Source organism: Pleurodeles waltl, chromosome 5 (genome assembly GCF_031143425.1).
Source record: "Pleurodeles waltl isolate 20211129_DDA chromosome 5, aPleWal1.hap1.20221129, whole genome shotgun sequence".
In the NCBI taxonomy this organism is placed as follows: Eukaryota; Metazoa; Chordata; class Amphibia; order Caudata; family Salamandridae; genus Pleurodeles; species Pleurodeles waltl.
This window is the reverse complement of record NC_090444.1, coordinates 1,289,900,409-1,289,925,646: the sequence shown is the minus strand read 5'-3', so window position 1 is coordinate 1,289,925,646 and position 25,238 is coordinate 1,289,900,409. Positions and strand designations below refer to the sequence as shown.

The 25,238-nt window shown below is 44.0% G+C and overlaps 1 protein-coding gene across 1 annotated transcript in view; it reads right to left on the bottom strand.

The window, feature by feature from the left end:
• The window catches only part of UFL1 (UFM1 specific ligase 1), a 329,946-nt gene extending 304,960 nt beyond the window's left edge, over positions 1 to 24,986 (bottom strand). The window contains exon 1 of the mRNA XM_069235525.1: positions 24,806 to 24,986. Within this exon, the coding sequence (XP_069091626.1) occupies positions 24,806 to 24,882 (77 nt within the window). The 5' untranslated portion in view covers positions 24,883 to 24,986. The remainder of the gene's footprint in view (positions 1 to 24,805) is intronic.
• Positions 24,987 to 25,238: the final 252 nt, after the last annotated feature.

Sequence of the window (25,238 nt, the reverse complement as noted above, 5' to 3'; positions counted from 1 at the left end):
ACAGTGAAAACACCACAAAAGTGTCCACATCAGTTTAGACAATAGACAAATAGCCAATATTTATCTGAGTAAAACAAGACCAAAACTACGAAAATCCAACTTACACAAGTAAAGGTACACATTTTACAAAGATTAAATGCAGTTTAGTGCTTAAAAACACAATAGCTCCAACTGGGGCTATCAAACCGGCTTGACGGAGTTGCTTCCAACAGTCCAGCGCCACCTGCAAGGGAGCAGGGCCAGCCACAGAGTCCTGTAGACCCTGGTTACAGTACCTTGGAAAACGATGAGGAAACAAAGATGTTGCATGGAGTCGGGGAGATGAGGCGTGGCTGGAGCCGGTGCTGCGATGGTTCCTTACTGCCACTGGGGAGGTGAGGTGTCGGGTCTTTACGGTTGCAGAGGACATGATGTGATGTTGGCAGCGAGGCATCGGTTCCTAGCGACCAGGTGTGTGTGGGGGAGGGGGGGAGAGTAGGTGGTCGATGAATCCAGCAGGTCAAGACATGAGACAGCGACTTCGCAGTGTCACAATCAGACTACAGGGCCACAGGCGCTGCGGCAGAGTTGGGTGCCACGGACGTCGGTGACACAGCACTCTTGACTCGCGTTGTGGTGAGACATCAGAAGCGCTACGGCGACGCTGGACCTGTGCTGCAAGTCGAGGTTGCTGCACTCAGTGGGGATCACACTGGGTCAGAGTCAGGGCAGCAGTGCAGGAACAGAGCGGGGCACAGGTTCTAAAGTCTTTCTGGACATCAATGCACTAGTTTCTTCCTTGTTGCACTAGAACTCACTCCCAAGGGCCCAGGAATTGGACTTTGCACCACTTAACAGGTCAGGACTCTCAGCAACAGACCCCAGACACTGGCCGGTGAAGTCTTAGATGTCCTTGAGACTTCTTAACAGGAGGCAAGCTCAGTCCAAGACCTTGGAGAACCTTTGGAAGCAGGATGTAGAAAGCAAAGTCCTGTCCTTTCACTCCCAGGACAGACGCAGCAAGCCACCACAACAAAGCAATAGGCAGAGTGGCCGTCCCTCCTACAGCATTCCACTCATCTTCCCGGCAGAATTTCCTCAGTCCAGAAGGATTCTAAGCATGAGGTGTCAGAGGTCCATTTCTGTCTCTGAAGTAGGCAAAAGAAGTCTTTGTAGAGCACAAGACCCTGCCTTTCCCTACCCTGGCCCCAGACACATTCCAGGGGGTTGGAGACTGTTTTTTGTGAAGACAGGCACAGCCCTATTCAGGTGCAAGTGTCAACTCCTCCCACCACTCTAGCTCAGGAAGCCCCATCAGCCTGGTGATCGGCCATCAGGATATGCAGAGCACAACTGAGCTCCCGAACTCCATATCTCTATCTGCTCCCAATGTGAAATTACACTTAAGATATTTCAAGGAAATCCCCATGTTACCCTATAAGAGCAATGGGCCTTAAAATAGTGAAAACCGAAATTAGCAATATTTCACGATCAGTGTGTGTAAAACCCACAGTACATGTCTGACCATTTAAAAGCACTGCACCCTGCCGTGGGGCTGCCTTGGGCCTAATTTAGGGGTGACTTATATGTAGTATAAGGGAAGGTTTGATTTACAGGCCCTGGGCACACACCGTGGCCTGTACCAGGGTCTTACTAATAAATCAAATATGCCAATCATGGAGAAACCAATCACCAATAAATCGGGGGCATATGCACTTTAGCACTGGTTAGCAGTGGCAGAGTGCCCAGAGTCCCAAAGCCAACAAAAACAGGTCAGAAAAAACAGGAGGAAGAAGTCAGAAAATTTGGGTATAACCCTGCAAAAGGGGCCAGGTCCAACAATGACTTCATGGGACATGCTGGAAATTTTCAAACTTCATCACAAAACAAAACAGAGCCAACATCTTGCAACAATAGTGCATGCCACAAAGCATACCAGAAAAGACACAACTTGATTCACAGTCTATCTAATTTTCTGAAGAAACATTAGACTGCTGAAAGACCCAAGTCTGAATGTGAATCAAGCTTTATTAATTACATAAAAGAATGAAGCAACAACACCAAGCATATGCCTTTTCTACTCAAGTTGCTACCCAGGGTTTGGGAAGAACTGAAGCCGCTTTAATAAGATTATGCCAGAATTGGAACTTCATGAAAGAGAATGTACCTCAGCCATGGAAACCAAATAAAGTGGGATCAACAAACACCAGCTTCCTGTCATGCACGGATACTGATGGAGAAGGCAGAAAACCATTCGAGTACAGAACCCAGCTTCAGAAACCACTCCATTCTCAATTGCAAGTACAAACAAGACTCTATTAAGAGCTAATGAATCATCTTCTATTTCAGGTCAAGAAGATTGGGAAGTGCCAAGAGTAAATACTGATCTTCCAGGAGAGGTTTTGGGGTACTACAGTGGTTTGCCTCTGAGAGAAGGTATGGGTCTATAGTGTTCAATAGGGAAGGAGGAGAGAGGAGGGAGGAGCGAGTGAAGAAGGGAGCATGCAGGCTGCACTCAGGCAAAGCCAGGACCAACGGCAGGCCTGTCTGCATCTGTCATCCACCCGAGGTGGGTGGATCTGACACCCCTAATTGCTTCTTGCTTTTCATCACCCCCCTCCCTCAGCCCTCCTCTAATGGGGTAAGGCTGGTCTGAGATCTTAGTTGTAAATATTTTGTATGTGCCCCTAGCCTTAGTATTTTTTGCAGTTACTGAGGCACTAGCTTTGATTGTGACCTTACTCGACTGGCTTTTGCTTACTGCCAGAGCTTGAGGTATTAAAAATGGGTAAGCACAAAATGGGGCTAATCAACCCATATAAAGCAAAGAACTCTATCCTGGATGGTTTCATTGAGCGGGATGTGGGAGTCATACACAAAGATACACAGCTGGAGGAATGGTGCCTCCCCCTTGCAGTAGATAGCTATGAACAGCCCTCATGCTCTGGCCCCAATTACCTGCTTTTTCAAGAAGGAGGGGTTCACAGTTGTTGCTCAGTGACAGCTCAAACTCTCCAAACTACTCTCTCCTAACAGAATCCTCACTGCCTCTAGTGGCTAGGCCACCCCTGAATAAACTAAAAAACAGAAAGTGTGAAATAGCCAAGTCTGGTTAACTTTGTTACGGCTCAATCTGTGATACAACCATTTGTCCTCCCCTGATGGATAATGATGCTAACAAATTTCTTACCTGTATGAGTGGCAGATTTAAATCTATACTGTCTTTCTGCCTCTGCCAGTTAGCAGTTAGAGGCCATCAAAAGCAAATTGACAGAGGCTATAGGGCATGGGCCATTGGCATGTCACAGAAAAGTTCCCAATATAATCACCACTACCACTTAAACACAGACTCTCCCTTTGATTGCCAAAGACACTTTCTTACAACATTCCTCTATGGATTTTTGCCAACCACGACTTGACTCAACAACTCAATTGTCATCAGTCCCACAGTGCTTCCAGCCCTCCCAACGAAATGTTGACTGTTCAAGTATGTTAAGCTTACTTGGACAGACCCAGGGGAATATTTGCATGTGCCACCTAAGGCCTGCTGCATGCCCTTATGTTGTAACTTTGGCCAAAGCTCATAGACAACCACCTCAGGTGACTGAACAACTTAGTAACAAGGTCACCCACTGGCTACAATCTAATATACAGTGCAAAGTCTGAGTGTTTTAGGATCTATTATTTGCTCAAGTGGGATGGGTTAGGCCCATGAAAGAGGAATATGTGGGGGATTGTATGATTGTAAATTTTGCTAACTAACCAGTCTGTCACACGGTAACTGATTTGGCCATCCTACTTGGGTCTTCCCGTCAAAGTGGAGTTAAGGTACTATCATTAGGTTATTTCTACAGAGATCTTAGGAAGAGGCCAGGGGTCTCAAACGAGTTGTCCATTCCTGTGTTGCCACATGATGTGCCTCCTCTTGGACTTCCCAACAACTGCTTTTCCATTCTACCTGGGGGGTGCAACAGTGATTGATGAGAGGGCCCAACTCCAGTTCCTACAGCTGAAGACACCACTATTTTTCCACCACTTATAAGGTGACTTTGAAGCCTTTTGACACAGATGTGGGTGTGGAGAAGGTCACTGCCCCATAACTAATCCCCCATCTGCTACTTGCTTCCATACTAAAAAAGGGTTTGCTGCTAAACTTTGATGGAAGAATTGGGTGGAATGTATTACTTCTTATGATATTGTATATATCTATATGTGTATTCCTTTGTACAAATATGTATACTAAATATTTTATCTTAAAATATATACATACTCCTTAGGCCTGTTTAACAAATGTATATTTGACTTATGGTTACATGTATAGATGTATATATGTGTATGTATGTGTATATACATATATTATTATGTATATGTGTAGATATGTATGTATATATATATATATGTGTTGTATTATTCTACGCTTAACATGTTCATAGGTCATTGCATAGTTTCTATACAAGTTGTTTGGTTAGATTCTTATGGATTTTTATTTTATCTATCGCAATAGATAAATATTATTTTAACTATCTACAAGCATTTCCCTATTGACATATTGAGGAAAGAAAATAATCTTATAAAAGTACACAAATAAATTAACCTCAAATACTGCAACACTTGAAAGTCTTCACACAACTTAAAATCTCAATATATTCCCATACTATCTAATAATGTATCTATTACTTTAGTCCCACTGTACAAGAGAAAAAAATACTCTTGCAAAAGCCTTACTCTGTCTCACCATCACCCTACACTTCTATCAATCTATCCTCCATCTCCACTCTGACTCATCCCAAACATATTTGACTACTATGATCTCCCAAATACCCCTTCCTAGACTCTTACCTCCTCTACCCCTTCCACCCTGCTCATCCTAAACCTCAGATTACTAATATGGTCTCCCAAACAACCCTAATAAATTCTCCCTCATTTATCTCTCCTTTGACTCATCCTATTTTACTACTATGATCTCCCTAATCCCTTCCTACAAACTCTTCCCACCTCCATCTCTCCTTTACTCACCCCAAACCTCATCTTACTACTATGATCTCCCAATTAACACTTCTGGATTCTTCTCTCCTCTATCCCCCCATTATTCTATTCAATCCAACTAACTGACTTGCATGTCCTCTTCTCAAATTAACTCATACCTCCCTATACTAATACTGTCCTTATATTTCCCAATACTAACCCACCACTAATCCTTTTGGCTTCCAAAGTAGCGTACTGCTCGCCAAAAAGCACTTCGATGCCTTGTCAGGGTAGTAAGCACTATATAAATACAATTACAATTTTGTCATTTTACAAGAGACATGGGCCCCAGTCAATTTATTCTGTGATGACTTAATTTGTTTCTCAGCACCTGCTAAGTCCACTGAGGCTGGGAAGGAAGGAAGGATCAAAAAGGGTTAACTGTTTGGTTTGTACTATATTGCTCCTCCCTAGGAATAACGAGCTAATAAAAGCATTTCAAGTGACTAGGTCTAAGGCCTTCAATATTTGTAATTAATGTTTATAATGACATATTTCTAAAATGTGTATTTATCTAATCATATGTGATAATATTTGTAACTTGCTTAGTATGCCATTGCTACTAGTGTGGTATGGTGACACTTCAACGGTCTGAAACAATTAGACAGAACCGTATATTTGGTTGAAGAGGCGTGCAGTTTTAGGGTGACGTGGGGTGAGGAGCGGGAGGCCCTGACTTATGGTTTGGTTGTGTTGTGGCAAATGTAATGCTGCAGGTATGGATATGTTTCACGCTTCAATAAAAGTACACACCTGATCAAAGAACAGCAGCTCTGCGGGTGCCTATCCCCTTGTTGAGGTAGTTGTCTGGCAACAACATTGTAAATTAACACCACTAAATATGATCTAAGATGTCCACTCAAAAGCAGTTAAGGGGCCAACAAACAGTCACCTCAGTAAAGTGTCTAATGAGTCCACCCACAGGCAGTAATGGGTCTCTAGGGTTCAGGGCTGGTTTTAGAGCTGGTGGTGCCCCTTGTGGCACTGACCTCCTTCTCCATGGATTCTCTCACTACCACCTCCAACAGTGTCTCTCATCTCTCCATAGCCTCATATCTCTCACATGGATTTAATTTGTTTTGTAGCACTACTCATACCAGTGTTAGGTGCCAGAGCACTTTCTATCACACATACATTATACAGAGCCAATAAATCATAAGTCTATAGGAAATGTTACATAAGACAATGAGAATTACAAGGTGTAGGAATCACATGCCATCAGTACTAATAGGCAGTATAGTTTAAGAGTGCTTGGATTTAAGATGTGCCAAAGTGGTTAGGGTTATTTGTACTAATAAAAATGCATTTCTACCCAAAAGAACCCTTTTTAGTAATGTTAGGATAATGAAAGATTGGGGGGGGGGGGACATAACACTCTAACCTATATCATGCAGTTTTCATGCAGCTCCATGATGATAGTTCATACATCACTGTGTTATATTAGGATTGTAACTTATGAAGTACAAGTAACAAAAGGATTTCTGCAACAAAAGCAGTAACCCTGGAGCTATCCACACAAAATACAGAACTGTGAGCTGCATATGACATGTTCTTTGCAGCAGACATATTAACCGTCCATGCAACTTTAAGATGAGCCACAATTGCCACTAGACAACTCCAGTCACTTTCCAGCAGGAACATTAATCACTGGGGTTATCTTGACATTTTTATTGTTGCCTGAAAGTTGCTAGATACCAAGGAACTCTGCAGCAGGTGATTTTAAACCCAGCAGTTATTTCAAAATGCAGTAGCCCCCACGAAGGTTAGCGCCAGGGGCAGCTGGACCCGGTCACATCACCCAAACATCGGTCTTGATAGGGTTCTCCCAGGAACAGTGATAAGCAAATGGAAAAGAAACATAAGTAGGGGGCCGTTGGGGTCTACCTAAAAAAAGGAAAGGCACTACCTACTGGTGTAGAATTTCAGGGTTTGAGACACCATAGATGCCAAAAAGATAAGAACTCGGGCCGGAAAATAATTTGTTTAATAGCGATGGTGAGACAGAGAGGGATTTTAAGGACTGTTGTGGGGGTGGACAATGGAATTCGTCCTTTAGGTTTTCAAGCCACATGAGGCCTAAACAGGGAACACAACTGCAACATCCATGCCTTTTACCAAGATGCCCTGCCAGGAGAGATGAAGTAAGTGGAAGGGCGGGAAGAAGATCCGAAGTTGGGAGAAGTTAAAGTTGAAACCAGAAGGCATAAGGCCCAAACATAGGATACAAGAGGGTTAAGGCCATGCCTGCAGGAAGTAAACCGCAACAAAAGGTGTAGGAACGATAATACAAGTGCCTCTCTGTTTGGAGGGAGTTTCCGGAAGCCCTTGTCCGCACACTAAGTGCAAATTTCTAGTCAGTCTGTGCTTTTTGGGCCACCTTTGCCTTTGGTGAGAGCAGCATAGTTCCTTGCTGATGGTGTAACTTCTCAAGTTACATGGATCAGAAAGGTGAGTTCCAACTCATTTACAGAGTGTTACCCACAATTTCGGCATCACATTTTACACTTTATTATTCTGCATATAATATAAAATCTTGATAATCCTGTGTCAGCCAGGCTAGGGAAGCAATCCACATTTGCTGGAACTGGAGGGAGTGGATCTTCTCAAGTACTGTTAGCCTGAACAGCGGCAGAGCACAGTCTATCCACCATAGAAGACTGCTTTATTGTGTATTTTCAAAGAATGCTGCTCAATTTTTAAATACAGTAGTTAAAAGCGTGTGTGTGTGAGAGAGAGAGAGAGAGAGAGAGAGAAGGACAGGGGAGAGAGGAAGAGAGGAAGAGAGGGAGAGAGGGAGAGAGGGAGAGAGAGAGAGAGACCAAGAGAAACTAAATCTTATTGCTAAATTTAACAATGTTCAAATTAGAATGAGTTAATGTCAGTCTTCTTACGTTGGACAGCAACTCAGTCCCTGTTCTGGCGTACAAAAAGATACAACAATCACAGTAAGAGTGTCAAACATCACCAAACGTATAGCAGACCTAACTACAGGAAGGGGGTTACGGAAAGTACCCCTCTATTAAAATAAACACAGACACTGATTTCACACCAAGAAACTGGGTTCTACAATATGCCCAGTCGACAGTGAAAGTGACTTGTTCAGTATTATCATTTACTTATATCTTGCTAAGTACAATGAATGTGTACTGAATCCAGAGAAACCTGCATTTTTAAAGTAACCCCCAAAGGTGCTCAAGTTTTTTACCCACTGTAAGAAAGTAACACCTACTACATATTCTGGTCCCCAAGGTGTTTGGTTTTATACAAATATCTATTTTAATAACACTTGGTCTGTGATTCAAGGCACCTACTAATGTACCTAAATATTTTTTTTAAAGTTCATAATAAAAATACATGCATATGTATTTACACAAAGGAGCTTTAGAGAAGCCCTCTACATGAGATGGTCAGTTCAAGGGCCATTCACATTTTGCTTATGCCCACTACAGCATATGGTAAGGGGCTTCTACATGAAACTAGGCTGTAAGACCTGGAGCAATGCCTATTGCTTCCAAAGGACAGCCACAATACCACTACCGCCATTGACAAGGCACACAAAGTAGGAAGTTAGCAGCACCTGTAACCACTGCTGCGCCGTGGACTGCCTGACCTCTAATAACCCCATCCTACAAGATGGTAGCCTCCACAGGTCCCGCTTGCGTGGAGCTCTTCTGGCTGCCCTTGTGTCTAGCTGTTCAATATTATTTAAACAAATGCACGTCAAATATTCTCAATTGCCAGCTTGTGCGTGAAGCAGCTATCTGGCAACACCAACACCACCAGAGCCACTGGCACAGCATACAGATTATGACCAGAGCAAAGCCTGTGGGCTCTACTGGGCTGCAAGTTACCAGCCAATTTCCTCATATAATAATGAAAAATAAACATTTCTGCAAGGTAAGCGTGGGCCTCCCAGGACAACATCAGCGTCTCTTGTTCCGTTTTACCTGTAAACTACAGCCCCTCACTCTTCTGTTCCTTTCCCGTAATGAAGATGCAATGTTCCGCTGCCCTTACAGCAGCCAGTGCACCACTAACAAGTAGTTGAGCACTGGCTTCGCATGCTGAACAAGGTGCCCTTTCTCCAGGAGCATGTGTTTAAAGGATGTACTACACCTGCACTTAAACTTGATAAGCTAGTGTACAGTCTTGCTTACACATTATCTCTGGCATCACACAGTCTATCTCTCTCAAGCTTTACTTTTTAGCGTTGTACTGGGAGCTGTCGTTCCGTTGTCATGCAGCACTAAAAAGCAAGTTTGCTTTTGGAGAGTGTCTGTAAGTTTAAAGCGTAGGTTTGAGATTGCATTTTTGTGACCGCTCCTGTTTGTATATCTATGAGCCTGAGTTGGACAAGATCAGATTTGTGTAAAATGCAAGATACGTTTAAATGCACTTTTAGAAGAGGGCGAGTGAATAACCTAACAAGAAGAGCCGAGCCAAAGGTGTGACTTGACTTCAAGAGCCAGTGAATGCTTCAGTTACTTACCTGGTAATTGCATTACTCTGAGTCCTCTTCCCTCACTTCAATTCATTACAATCATGAGGCAATCCTATCACGTGACGCTTCACCTGTAAATAAAAAGACACCCCCCATCCTCCTGTGTATACCACGCAACCTGACAGAACCCAAAAAATAAACGTTTTGGATGGCCTGGCACACGTGGGAGGGATGTAATGAATACAAGTGAGGTAAGAGAACTCAGAGTAATGCAATTACCAGGTAAGTAATTGAAGCATTACCTCATTGTTTCCTCCCTTGCTTCCCTTCATTACAATCGTGAGATGTACAAAGTGACACCGGACAACCAAAACGCCATGCACAAACTCAAAGTTAACAAACGCAACAGAAACAGCCACGGACAACTATATAGATGCCATAGGTACCAATACCATAGACTCAAAAACCTGATCCAGGGCAGCACCCTGAACAATGCAAGAATGAGAGGCAAAGATCAAAGGAGACCAGGTGGCAGCTCCACAGATCTTAGCAAAGAAAGCCCCCTGAGTCTCAGCCCAAGAGGTAGACATGGAACAAGGAGAACAACCCTGCACCCCCACAGGAAAATCCGGACCAGAAGCCTGGTAAACCAAAGAAAGCAACTTGAAGAGGAAGTGGAAGGCCGCAACCCAGCAGTCATAGTGCCAAAATTCACAAAGAGTGAATCACAGATCCTGACAAGAGTTATCCATCCAAAAAACCAGAAGAGCAACAAAATCCGGGGGCTCAAAAGACTGACCCATCAAAGTCTCCAAAACCAAAGAAATATCCTAAGAAGGGAATTGCCTACGAGGAGAAAGTATGACAATCAACAACCCCTTAAACAAACGACCCACCAAACCATCAGGATCGGACAGGGTAGCCCAAGAACACATAAAGACCGTAATAGTAGCCCATTAAACCTGAAGGGTGGCAACCTACAATCCTAAAGAAGTCCCGTTCAGAGAAAACACCATTACAGTGAGTCATCAGTCAGTGCGAGTGATAACGAGCCCGGGGGACCAAGAACATAGACCCCCCGCCCCCAAATCCCCCTGAACCTCCAAAGAGCAGCCATCGGAACAGGCTGGGCAAAAAGATTCACAATGTGGGGCCAGATCTATGCCACCCTCACATCCAGCAAGGTGACCAACAGTATGAAACCCTGCTCCAAGAAACTGACGGTCTTGCCCGGGAGCAAGAGGGGAAATGCCCAGAGTTAGAAGAAAACCCTCCACAAACTGGACAGAGCCCCGCTGTGTGTTCCAGGACCAAGTGTCTGGAAGGAGAATGAACCAGCCAATCGTCCAGGTAGAGAGGAAGGAAAATGCTGTGACAGTGCGCCAGAGTCACCAATAGGGCCTGAAGATCGATAGAAGTTAGAGAGACCATGGCGCCGAAGAAGGTAATGATGCCCAGTAAGGGGACCAGTCAGAAATGCACCAACCCGATCAACTCAGACATCCTCGTAGATCCAGAACAGGCCTAAATTCTTCAGACACCCTCTGTACCAAAAACAAAGTTGAGAAAAGTTCCACTACCCTTTTCTCACCCTGCCACCAGGACTAAAGAACCAATCACCAAAAGGGCATGAACCCCCTCCACAAAAATGCCTGCCTCTGCACCAGATCCCCCAGGACAGGAGCATGGAAGGTGCCCAACCTGGAAGGTGGGCTGGCAAAGCCTCTACAATAGCTTCTCCTGAAGAGATTCAAGGCCCAACCAGAATGGAAGCCCCTGGACCATAATTGTCAGGACCGCGGTTTGTAAGGAGAAGGAGAAAGAAGAAGACCAGAAGCGAGGAGAAGAAAAAGACGTCCCTTTGTACGGCACAGCAGACAACCTACCCATGAATGTTCAGTAATCATTGAATCCAACAGTCCCCAACAGCATCTTGCTGACAAAAGGGAAATACAGCAAAGAAGACTTGTCAGAAAAGACTGCCTTCCAATCCCGCATTCTGAGATTTTTTCCTGGTAACACCATGGACTCAGTAGGTGTGGCCGAAGACATCAACACATCCAAACACACATCCTCCAAAAACCTTGCCTCCTGTACCATACGCACCAGAAAACAGAACAGTCGGATTCAATCTGAATAGCAGATGCCAATGCCACAAAGTTTGAAACTGTCAGAACCAGAATAGCAGTGAAAAAAACTTACTTAAAGGTGCCTTCAACCCCCCTGTCCGAAGCAAAGTAAGAGGAACAGTCCCCAGGAATAAAGTTTGTGCAACCAATGAGAGTAGCCAGCACAGCACCAAACTGAACGAGGTGCGGCAAAGAGTCCTCGCTTTCCTTCAGAGAAAACAGTTTGTGCAAAAACCTGGGAACCGAGGAGAGGTGCAAGTTGCACCATTCCCCAGTAATGAAGTCCATAAGTCAGTCATGACAGGAGGCTTAATAAATGGAGGGAACATGCCTTCATCACCAGCCTGTGATGGTAAAGCACAAAAAAAAACAAATACCCCAGAATGTGCTGCAGAATAATTGGAACCTCCACCCTACGTACATATTGCCCTGGAGAAGTGGAGGGAATGACTGCCTCAGAACCAGTGGGATCACCAGATAGAGAAGCAACCCTTCCCGCGGAAGAGCGACTGCCACTGGCTCCTGACTGAGGCCTGTCCTCTAAAGCTCAAGACACGGCAGCCTAAACCATATCCTGAACCTCTACTGCCAAGAGAAAGGCTGGAGGCTCAGCAGAATCCTCGGACTGGCTATGCCACCTGTAATACCGGTTATCAGCATGTTTCTCCACGATCATGACAGAACACAAACAGGAAACAAGTGCCCCTCCCCAAATAGGGGGAAAAAACAACAGGGACCATAAATTTGTTTTTCTTTTACTTGTAGCCGTTTACAATAGCTCCACTACTACCCTAAGGCAGTGGTTCCCAACCTTTTGCTTTCTGTGGACCCCCACTTTAACATTAATGGAACCCAGGGACCCCCACTGAATCATCATTGGAATCCGGGAACCCCCGTCTGAGTCATTACTGGAAGCTGGGGACCTAATGTGTCAATATTTGTTAATGTTTTTTAATTTTCTAGGCTCTCGCGGACCCCCTGAGAAGGCTTTGTGGACCCCCAGGGGTCCCCGGACCACAGGTTGGGAACCACTGCCCTACGGTGTTGCATCGCCTTACACGAGCAACAGTTACGCTACACAAGGACACATCCATTTCGGCAGGCGCTCTGAGAATAAGTGAATTGCTCCCATCCACCAAGTGCCAAAAGACACCAAACATGCAGGCATCCAAGATATCGAACCATCATGAAACAAAGAAAAAGACCTCCCCCGAGGCCCTTACTGTGTGCAGCAGGTGGTTGAGGAGCCACGGGTCCCCAGGCGCTGCCGTAACCTCCACCGGCAAGTGCAGCAACCATGAAACCCAGAGACCCAGAAGCGCCTCCCTGCCAAAGGAAGCGGGCAAAAACCGTTGATCGGCTGAAAAAGGAACGTGAGTGATGCGCGCACCATGGCACTCTCTAACCAGTGCATCCCCAAGGCTGAAATGCCAATTGGACAGGCTCGCAGTGACTGACCGGCAAACCACAACATGGAAACTCCAAACATGAAACAGAAAATAGCCGCACCACCTCACACGGCTGACGCGTCTGGTAAGACAAAAAAAAGAACACGAGGAGGGGGGGTTATTTACAGGTGAAGCGTCACGTGATAGGTGTCTGGTGAAGCAGGATTGCCTCATGATTGTAATGAAGGGAAGCGAGGGAGGGGACGATGAGGTATTGAGCAAAGTAATTCAAATATCTGGCATATAAATCATGCAGCAAACATGACGTTATATATACGAAACAGTCTCTTCAAGGCTAAAACAAGAGCATTTCTGTAACATGTGCAGCGCTTTACCTTAGTATATGAGATTATATCACTGAGAGGTATTTAATAAAAGCGATATGTAAGCAGTCCTGCCCTATCGACAATGTCACTAGTGAATTACGAGGCAGGTCAGTGGTCATGCGTACCCTATATGTGGCCTAGATTCTTATTAGAAAGACAGGGCAACACTATAGACTAAAACATCAAACACAAGATGTTTTTGTACAGCGCATACAACTTGAACTCACAGATTAGAAGATGTGTTATGTTATCAAAAAAAGGAGGCGTGGTGAAATAAAATATTTGTTAGGATCACACAATTTGGTCATGCAGGGACTGAACACTGGGTTTCTGGTTTCATATTGCACAATTAAGCCACTAGATGGGTATCTCTCTCTACTGTTTAACATCAAAGTTAACACTTTGTCTTTAATTCTCATTGCATAAAGTTGGGCCATGGGTGGGAGGCAGAAGTCACATGAAAACTCGGCTTGTTCTGGACTCAAGGGTGCACCTCAAGATTAGCCAGATCTAGGCAACTGGCTCAAGCTTTTAGTGGATTGCCGTGAAAAATGAGGTGTCTGGTTTTGGGGGCTGTGACCCCTACTCAAGCATCAGCCACAGTCTTTGTCTTGTGAACCACAAAAATTCAATAAATGAACCTGTGCTTAATCCTTTAGAAGACTGCCACAAATGTAGTCTGGCTTAGTTTAGAGGCAATGTGTGAAGAATTTATGCAGCACTCAAACAGTAATTAAGCTAAAACACAAAAAAAAAAAAAAAAAAAAAACGCACAAAAAAGAGTACATTTTAACCCGTTTAGTGCAGGCGTCGGCCACTGGCCGACACCCACACTACCTCCCTGGTGCGGGTCACAGCCAGTGGCCGACACCAGTGAGGGGGTTAAAAAATCCTCCAGAGGATTCTTTTTTTTTTTTTTTCTTTCATTCCGGGAGACCTCTCCCTACTCCGGTGGAGAAAAAAAGGGCAAAACGGCCTCCCCAGATGCCAGGGAGATATCAATAGAAAGGGGAGAGTCTCCCCTTTCCAATGATGCCTCCTGGGACCGTTTCCTGGCCATGGATCGCAGCGTGGCTGCGAACCATGGCCAGGAAACACCCCTAGGCACCAGGGATCTAGGTTTTTTTTGGGGGGCGGTGGTGGGGGTCAGCCCCCGTGTAAATGGGCTGGCCCCTGCCTGTGGAGGCAAAAATAAAAAAAATAGGTTGGGGTTTTTTGGGGGGTGATCGCGCACCCCAGATTAAAAAAAAAAAAGTATTTAAAAAAAAAAAATGGCAGGGTCAGCCCTCCGAATACGCGCCGACCCCTGGGGGTATAAATTATTATAGTTTTCCATAGGGGGGGTGGGGGGGGAGCGATCAGGCACCCCCAGGAAATATTTATAAAAAAAATAAAAAAAACAGTTGAGGTCAGTCCTTAGGGTGCTTTGCCAAGGGACTGCACACACGTATAAAAAAAAAAAAGTGATGTAGCGAGTCTGTCTGTCTCTTATATATATATATATATATATACACATATACACACACACACACACACACACACACACATATATATATATATATATATTTTTTTTTTCCCCATGTGTTGCTTTCCAGGAGCCACAATTGGCCCCCCAGGGAAACCACACATATATATATATATATGTATATATATATATATATATATATATATATATATATATATATATATATATATATGTCTTTTTTTCTAGTGGCAGTTTTGATACCATAAAGTAGCGCAGATGGTTTATTGTCCCGCAGCAAAGGATATACATTTATATGTATTTAGCTGAGTGGATTAATAAAGGCAAGCGTTACCTGCGCTTTAAAACAAATTAAATGTTTGTGTGACGGGGACTATGGAGAGACGAGGGGCACTGTTGCTGGATGGTACCGAGGGAATTAGAAGAGGTTGTCAAGGGAGGCAGAGCACCAAAAATGACTGTCGCACTGGGTGCGACCACCGCTAAAAGCTGTGAAGATGGGTATGTGGTAAGGTGAAGTAATACTGTCTTTTTTGTTTTTTTCAGTGTCTTCAGAGAATCTGCCAAATCGGAGAAGAAGCGCCGGTAGGGTGATGACATTTCCTATTGGACACATCAAACATACCCACGAGCAATTTTGTGACTCTATCTGCCTTCTATTGTAGGCTAGTACTTTAGAGGGACAGTTTAGCCAGCAGCAGAGATGGCGTCTCGATGGATGACTGCTGCTCAACCCCTAACTCGGGTTACAGAGGACTGCTCTAATGTAGGATCAGAGACTGACACAGCAGATACTGAGACAGCATCTGAGGGAAAGGACATTGGGGCAGAATCTGGGATTGATTTTTCAGTCGGCGGAGTCCCATCCGACGACACCTCTTCCAATGATTCTGAAGGGGACGATGACGACAGCCATGATGTCCCTTCGCAAGCACAGTCTGTGCAGCGGGACAAGATAGGGATAGCCGAACCCAGAAAGCAGGTGCATGTGGCCACAAGCACACTGAGAGTGCTCTCTTGGCAGCCCCTCTGTTTAGATCAGCCCCATATTCCACCTTTTACTGGTGACGCTGGATGTAAAGTCGATACAGCTAACTTTTTGCCAGTCGACTACGTCCATCTATTTTTGGATGTTGACTTCCTTCAGGAAATTGGTCAGCAAACAAATTTGCGTGCAGACCAATTTATGAGGGAGCGTGGAGGCAGTCTAGGGCCCCATTATAGGGCACACCAGTGGACTTCTCTGGCGGAGTTGAAGATAATTTTGGGCCTTACGCTCAAAATGGGGTTAGTGCAGAAACCCACCTTGAGTCCTACTGGACGACTCGCATGGATTGGGTAACCCCCATCTTCGCATCATACATGAGCAGTGTTCATTTTCTGCTACTGCAGCGCATGCTGCATTTCAATGACAATTCTGCTGCATTGCCCTGGGACCATCCAGACCATGACAGGTTGTTCAAATTTGGGCTGTAGTGGAACATTTGTGTGCCAGGTTCCCAGAGATCTATACTCCTGGAAAGAATATGGCAGTCGACGAGTCCTTGATCCTGTACAAAGGACAGCTGTTTTTCAGACAGTACACTGCGAGCAAAAGAGCTCGCTATGGCATAAAGCTGTACGTGCTGTGTGAGAGCTCTTGTGGTTATGTGTACAGCTTGAGACTGTATACAGGGAAGGACTCTACCCTAAACCCTGCAGGTTGCCGTACTGTGTTAGGGGTCACAGGTAAGATTGTATGGGAACTTGTACAGCCACTTCTTCACTATTATGTGGACAATTTCTATACAGGAGTAGAGCTTTTCAGTGAGCTCTACAAAGCTGGCACTGTGGCTTGCGGTACAGTTTGTTGTAACCACAAAGGATTCCCGCAGGAGCTTGTTTGCAAGAAGCTCCAGAAATCCCAGAGTACTGCATTGCGTTCCAACGAACTGCTCGCAGTCAAGCTCTTGGATAGGCGTGATGTATACATGCTCACTACAATTCATGAAAAGTGCACTTCCCCCATCACGGTTTGGGGTCAAATGGCCGAAGTTCACAAGCCCATCTGTATACTTGATTACAGTAAGTACATTGGCGGAGTGACAAGAACGGCCTGGTTCTTCAACCATACAATGCGTGTCGTAAAACTCACACTTGGTACAAAAAAACTGTTTACACACCTGATCAAGAAGTCAACGTGCAATGCATATGTTGTTTACCGTCAGACAACCACAGGAAGACTCATGACTTTCCTTTATTTCCAGTTGTCTGCAATTGAAAGCCTCACTGCTGTTACAGAAGCAGCAGCAGCCTCCACCTCATATGTTCTGGAGGATGTGGCAAGGCTGCAGGAGCGACACTTTGCTGATCTCATTCCTAAAACACCCAAAAAGGATCATCCATGTCGTCACTGTAAAGTTTGCTTGAAGCACGGAAAGTGGCAGGAGAGTCGGTATTACTGTACCAGTGCCCACCACAACCAGGCCTCTGTGTCCCTACTTGCTTTACGTTGTATCATACTAAAGCAAAGTTCTGGGAAATCGACTGAGGTGGAGCTGCCGTTGGGTAATCCTTTCAGTGGCAGTGCATGGATACCGCACATCCATGGGCCACTGCTTCGTTAGACAAGGAACCACAGAATTTTACTTAATCTACTTTAGGAAATCATGGACTTTCTTATGGCCTGCTTGAGACCTAAATCCACAGTCAGAACGTGGTAGGTGTTCTGTTCAACTAATGTGCATTATATTCCCTATACTGCATATACTAGTGGACAGAACATATTCCACATTGTCACAGAGTACCCTGTGTGGCAGAATGTTAAAAGCATGACTGAATTTTGAAGTGCTTGTTAGGTAACTTATGTATACTACACAAGGACCACCATGATTGCCAACAAGAACCAGAGTAAGTGTAATAAGTCAAACAAATGTCCTGTCGGACATACTCACCAACATTTACGCTTGTTTGAAAGTGTGCAAACTCAATTTGTAGCTTCACTTTCAAAGCAAAAGTAGAACTGTTGGTGAATGAGTCCCACAGGATATTTGTTTGACTTTTTACTTTAGAGAGCTTAGGATTTCTTCACCAGCATGTCTGCCTTAGTTTCAACTGTAGTTATGATCGCTCATTTTGAGGAGCAGGCCTCCCAAGGCATACTTGGACACCCCAAACTTGCATCCACAAACTAGTATAGATTTACTTGGCAATTATACAGGATTAGTCAGGACTCGGATGAGAACAGAGACATGAATGGGTAAGGAAAGCTTATGGTAGGTGTGCCTTCACAGGGATATTGCACAAGTAGAAGGCAGATAGTGAAGGTAGTAGAGATGTACATCATCTACACCTATGGATTCAAACCCATTAATGCTATCCCGGCACTGAAGGACAATGAGATGTATGGGTCAGTGTTTGACCTGCTTTTCATGTTCATCCTCCATCAGAACTTAATAGATGTTCAGTTAGCTGTATGATAATTGCATTACAGTCACAGCACTGCACATAATGTTGGCTGGGACACATGCTACGTTCTCACAGACTCCCCTGTGTGCCAAACACTACCCTTTTTCATAGCCTATGACCTTCTCTTTAAGGAACATCACAAGAATTCCCCAGCATGTCTCCCTTAGCTTCAAAGGTAGATATGCTCACTCAGTTCAAGGAATCACCTTGTACGGCATACTCTGACACCCCAAGCTTTCATCCACAAACTGGAAGGAGTTGGATTTAGCACAGTGAGTGCATTAAAGGCACATGAAAAACATGTCTTCCTCAGCCACAGGTGGCTGTCATGGGAGTCATTATTAAAGGTTTGTTACGCATGCATTCAGTAATGTTAAGGAAGAAGGAGGTGGTTACTTGACAGGTGGTAAAATGTACTTAAACTTATTCCATTCTGTGGCATCTGAATGTGATGGGCCCTTGTCTGGCAGCGGTAAGTTAATGTGAGTGCTGTGATTGGTTGGATTGGGCCAGTGGAGGGCGGTATGAAAGGGTTGTTTGTTGTGCATGAATGGCGTGGGAATGGACCATAAACAGGTTGGTGCCTGGACGTGGCTTTATGGCCCACCTTCAGAAGGCTTAGTTTCAATATTCAGTATTCAAGTATTCATGCTTTGAAACCATAATTTCTGGAGATGCTAAGACCAACCAGTGTGAGGTGTGGGTTAACTTTAACAAACTAGTACCAGGGGAGTCCAAGGGTGCAGGACTTACATGGCTCTCACCAGTTTTCCTTCACCCAGAATCCCCTTGCAATCACAACATTTGCTTAAAGAAACACTTTTGCCTTGCATTTCAATGAGCAGAAGTCCAGGGATCTGCAGGCAGCCACAAATTTTCTACCGCTCAGCACTCCAATAAGCCTCCAGCAGAAAACTACCTCACTTTAGTGAGTGGGCAAGTGACCACAACAGGGAAATACCCAAAACGGATTATGGAGACATCAAAATTACCTACCACAAAACAGCCTCGTTTTTAAGACAGTCATCTGAGTATTTGGTCCTGGGCTCGGCAGCCATGTAGGGAAACCTACCAAATACAGACATTTCTCAAAACTGGACACCCAAGGCAGTCCACGGAAGTGTGGCTTGTTTGGATTTCACAAAGTTTTCTTTCCCAGAATACCCTGCAAAAGTGAAATGTTGTTAAAAACAAAATGTTTCCTTTCTTTTTCATCACAGAAACTACAGGAATGTGCAGGGATCCTTAAAATTCCTACCACCCAGTGTTTCTCCACTTGTCCTGATAAAAATACAACCCCACTTATGTGCCTGCGCCAGGAATGGATCACTCCAGGGTTAACAGTAGCCCTCATGCAAGGACTACCATTGACCATTGTGTGATCCATTCCTGTCGCGGGCGTTGGCCTACTCACACAAGTGATGTACCATTTTTATCGGGAGACTTGGGGGGAACGCTGGGTAGGAAGAAATGAGTGGCTCCTCTCAGATTCCAGAACTTTCTGTCACCGAAATGTGAGGAAAAAGTGTTTTACCAACCTTTGAGGTTTGCAAAGGTTTCTGGGTAACAGAACCTGGTGAGAGCCCCACAAGTCACCCATTCTTGGATTCCCCTAGCTGTCTAGTTTTTAAAAAGGCGCTGGTTTGGTATGTTTCCCTAGGTGCCGGCTGAGCTAGAGGCCAAAATCCACAGCTAGGCACTTTGCAAAAAACACGTCAGGTTTCAATGTACAAATGTGATGTGTCCATGTTGATTTTTGGTGCATTTCCTGTCGCGAACATTAGGCCTACCCACACAAGTGAGGTACCATTTTTATTGGGAGACTCGGGGGAACACAGAATAGCTAAACAAGTGTTATTGCCCCTTGTCTTTCTCTACATTGTTTCCTTCCAAATGTAAAACAGTGTGTAAAAAAAGACTTCTATTTGAGAAATGCCCTGTAATTCACGTGCTATTATGTGCACCCCAGAATTCAGAGATGTGAAAATACCACTGCTTTTCAACACCTTATCTTGTGCCCATTTTGGAAATACAAAGGTTTTCATGATACTTATTTTTCACTCTTTATATTTCAGCAAATGAATTGCTGTATACCCGGTATAGAATTAAAGCCCATTGCAAGGTGCAGCTCCTTTATTGTCTCTGGGTACCTAGGGTTCTTGATGAACCTACAAGTCCTATATATCCCCGCAACCAGAAGATTCCATCAGAATTAACGGTATATTGCTTTCAAAAATCTGACATTGCAGGAAAAAGTTACAGAGTAAAATGTGGAGATAAATGGCTGTTTTTTTCACCTCAATGTCAATATGTTTTTATTTCAGCTGTTATTTTCTGTAGGAAAACCTTATAGGATCTACACAAATGACCCCTTGCTGAATTCAGTATTTTGTTTATTTTTCAAAAATATTTAGCTTTCCGGGATCCAGTATTGGTTTCAAACCCATTTCTGTCACTAACTGGAAGGAGGCGGAAAGCCCAAATAAATAGTAAAAATCGGATATGTCCCAGTAAAATGCCAAACTTTTGTTGAAAAATGTGGTTTTCGGATTCAAGTCTGCCTGTTCCTGAAAGCTGTGAAGCTGGTGATATTAGCTCTGCAAACCCTTTTTTGATGCCATTTTCAGGGGGGTAAAAACCACAAGCCTTCCTCGGCAGCCCTTTTTTCCCATATATTTTTTACAAAAACAACATTTTCGCTGTATTTTGGCTAATTTCTTTGTCTCCTCCAGGGGAACTCACAAACTCTAGGTACCTTTAGAATCCCTAGCATGTTGGAAAAAAAAAGGACGCAAATTTGGCACGGATAGCTTATGTGGACAAAAAGTTATGAAGACCTAAGCGCGAACTACCCCAAATAGCCAAAAAAGGGCTCAGCACTGGGGGAGGAAAGGGCCCAGCAGCTAAGAGGTTAATAGATGATTTGACACTAAAAAGACAAACATTTAATAAGTACCACCACAGTAATTAATTTTTAGATGTTTAAATGAAAAACAGCAGCTAAACGATTAAACAACACTGCAGACATCTAGCCAACCAGGGCAAAGTCGAAAGTTATGTGTGACCGCGATAAAGAGGGGTTCGGATACATGAAGTGGATTCTGCCAGTCTCCTCTTACTTTCTGACTTAGAAGAAATATGTCAGAAGATAAAACTCAGCAGGGTTAGGTAGGAGGAGGGGCAGTCATCGGGGAGATGCTGGAAGAGGTTGCGGTGGCAATTTCTTCATTCTGAATTTAGTCTACATTTTTTTCCAGTTTGAAGATCTCAAACTTGCCCATGCTGCAGGCTTTAGCTGATGAGGGCTCTACTAGTCTGGATAACCCTTCTGTGAGGAGCCACTGAACAGGATTTTCTGCTGCGGAAAATAATGTAGTGGGAGCCACCAAGAAGCCAGGCCGACCAGTGATGCACCATGGAAGGATCGGTGAGGAGGCAGGTCTTGGTCTGCTCTCGGTTCTGAGGCCACATTTTGGCTCAAAATTGTTTAAATCCCAAGTTCTGGATTTGGGCTATCTGGGCACATTAAGCACCACTTTGAAGGGTCCAAGACTGAAGAGTGCCACTTGGAGGTTCAGGACTCAAACAGGCTGGGTACAGGTTCACAGGCAAGAAGGTTGGAGCCTTCTCTGTTCCAGAGGCTTTGATAAAGAGGCCAGGCAACTAGCCCTTGGAGACACTCTGGAAGTCTTGGGCTCAAGCAGGAAAGCAGGTCTCAAGCAGAGACGTCCTCTCTGGACACAAGGCAGGATTCAGCCAGCAGGGCACTTCTCCGAAGTACAGAGAAGGCCACAAGCAGCAGGACAGTCCTATCAAATATCCAGATTGAACTGAAGAGTGGGTTAGAGGGTCCTATTTTTATATCTGGTACTAGCTTTGAAGTGGAAGAAACTTCTGCTGTTTTCCTCACTTCAAAAGTGTATGGAGTTTCTTGCCTCCATGCCCAGGTCCCAGGCTGTCTGCAGTCACAAAGAGATAGTGTGAAGTTCTTTGCATGTGTATCTTTGAAGTGTAAGTGGGACTGTGCACAGCTCCACCCTTCCCCCGTCCTGCTTGGATGGCCCATCCTGCCAACATTCAGTCCCTCTACTGTGTGGCTGGCTGGGAAGAATACACAAAGGCCAACTACACCTAGTCATGAGACCCAGGAAACAGGCTGAAAGTACCAAATGGTTAAGATAGAAAATGCCAACTTTCTTTAAGGGGCATTTTCAGCATTGTACTTAAAACTCCAACTTTACTGTTAAAGAGGATTTTAAATTACAATTCCTTAGACACCAAACGTGTTTTTTACCTGCTCCGAACCAATGTTTATCACTTATTAAATGTATTAATGTAAACCAATGTTATCCTATGGAAGAGGTAGGCTTCACAGTAGTGAAACCCAATTTAGGGTTTTTTCACTACCAGGACATGTAAAACATGTACATGTCTAGCTTTTTACATACAATGCACCCTGCCCTATAGGCTCTTTAAGGCCACCTTAGTGTGACATATGTAACAGAAATGGGATTTTAGGCTTGGAAAAAGGTTGATTTTGACAAGTGGAATTGGCAGTTTTAAACTCCTTACAGGCTACAATAGCAGGCATGAGGCTTATTGTAGGGGGCTACTTAAGTGGGTGGCACAATGATTGCTCAGTCATACAAGTATTATTTAATTGACCTGCCCAGGGTATATGGTATACCACTTTGCTAGGTACTTATAAGTAAATTAAATAAAGTCAAATCAGATGTAAGCCAATTTTACTATGATTTAGGGAGTGAGCACAAGCATGTTAGCACTGGTCAGCAGTGATAAAGTGCACAGGATCCTAAGGACAACAAATTCAGCAAAACAGGAGGGCAGAAGGCAAAAGGTTTGGGGGAGGACCACCCCTAAGGCTGACGGGTCCAATGTTATATTTTACTAATTCTAGGTTAATAAGTACTATTTTAAATATTTTCCTTTTACATTAACATTAAATATATATTTCATAAGATTAAATGTTATTATTTTTCCCTAACTTTACAGTAGAAAATCTCCATCCTGTTGGTGGTGATCTCCATCTATGTGTGAATAAAGTTATTAGTAACTTTACACTTACAAATTCAGTATTAGATGTCTCCGCTCCCTCAGTATGCATTTAGGTGTAAAGATAGACTTGGAAATGGTGAATATCAAGAAAGAAATGATTTACAACTAAGTGCAAGAATAGATTTACACATGAACAAATATATATGTATTAATGTACCTTTATGAATAGCCCTTGCATACTTGTCAATCAGTGAGGGAGTGTTTTGAATTGGAAAATGGTCAGACCTATTGGTTTTACCAACGCTTGTTTTATTTATAGTAAAGATTTCCTCGCAGACTAATCAATTTGGTTACCATAATTATACATGTACAAGTCCAGCACTCAAGGTCACGCGCTATCTACTTCTGAAATCATTTTAAGTAGAAGAAGGGAGCTGTCGCCAGAAGAGACAGCAATAGCTAAAACTGTGTGAAGTTTTAAGTTATGGCAAACAAAATGAAGGAGCAAACTTATTTTGAACTACAATTCCCAGTTACACACGAGAAAATGGTGCAAACTATTCCAGATTTTTGTGTTCATAAAAGCTTGCCCAGGAACTGGGAAGGCGATATCAGTCTCCATCAGATTTATAACGTTGACAGTAAAAGTCTTTACTTTCGGTGGAAACGTTTTTATTTCAAAGGTGGTAACGGAACAGTGAATGTTCATAATCTCAGTGCACGAGTTACTTAGATTTTACATGTAGGTTGTCAAATGTATTATTGCTAATGATCCTGGATATGGATGCTATATAAACTGCTAAATATTGTGGTGTTTACTATTTTTAGTTATTCTCATTATTATTATAAGCAATTGACATGTTTATACATTTTTGATGAGTGGGATAGTAATCCACATGAATTACGCCACATCTTAGTTTCACAGGTCACGGCTCATATAAAGGCAGTCTTTGTTTTAAGGTCACGTCCCTACCAGAGAGACCCTTATATAAATTTTATACAATTTATAATCATAAAGTAACATGTAACACAAATGTAAAGGTGCTCACCAAAGGAGGTCCAACCTTATAATACAACCCGCTGAACTAATTTCATAGACCTCCATTGGTGATTATGTAAACACGACAAATGTACACTGGTTATTTTATGCTAATACCAGAATAGACACATTTGATTACCAGAGCAGTTTAGAATTGCTCCAAATGGTAAACAGTGCTTGCCTATTAAATTCTGTAGAGTTTTTAAGCTTTGTATTCTAGCAGGATCGTGCTAAAAAATAAATAAGTTCCTGTCATTGGTCAAGGGCCTCTACACAAGGTTTCTAGTGTCCAACATGTGTGAGACAAACAAGAACCCAGGGCACTTTATCACATAAACTGCCATCCACCTCCATGCCCACTCTTACTGGCACTCCCACTGCTTTGCCCTCAATATTCTACTACGGCTCTCTTTCCTCTCACAGTTTAGCTGCACCACTCAATCCACCTGCTTCAAGTCACTTCCTCCCTCACCTTTGTACTGTTTCGGTGAACTGGGCACGCTGGAAGTCTGCAGCCAGACGGCGAATCTCATCCCAACCCCCGGCCATGTTGCTACTATGGTCAGCGCTCGCCCACAGCTGCTGCAGGACTCTGCTCCTGCTCTCAGACAGGAACGGCCTTCGTACGCTGTCACAACGTGGTTGCGTCACGAGCCTGAAGTGCGCAAGCTCTAGGGTTCCCGGAGGAGGGGCGTGTGGTATGCTGACGCGGCTGTACCGGGAGTTGAAACTGTGTGTCCGCTCACTGCTGCTCGCCTCGCAGACACACATTGCGACAGCAGTACTTGGACCTCTGTTTCCAGGCACGCCGGTGTTCTTTATCTGCACACTGCACGGGACCTACTGGAGTGGGCACACTCTATTTCACGGCGTTCCATTTTTTTTAGTGAAAAACCCACAACCTT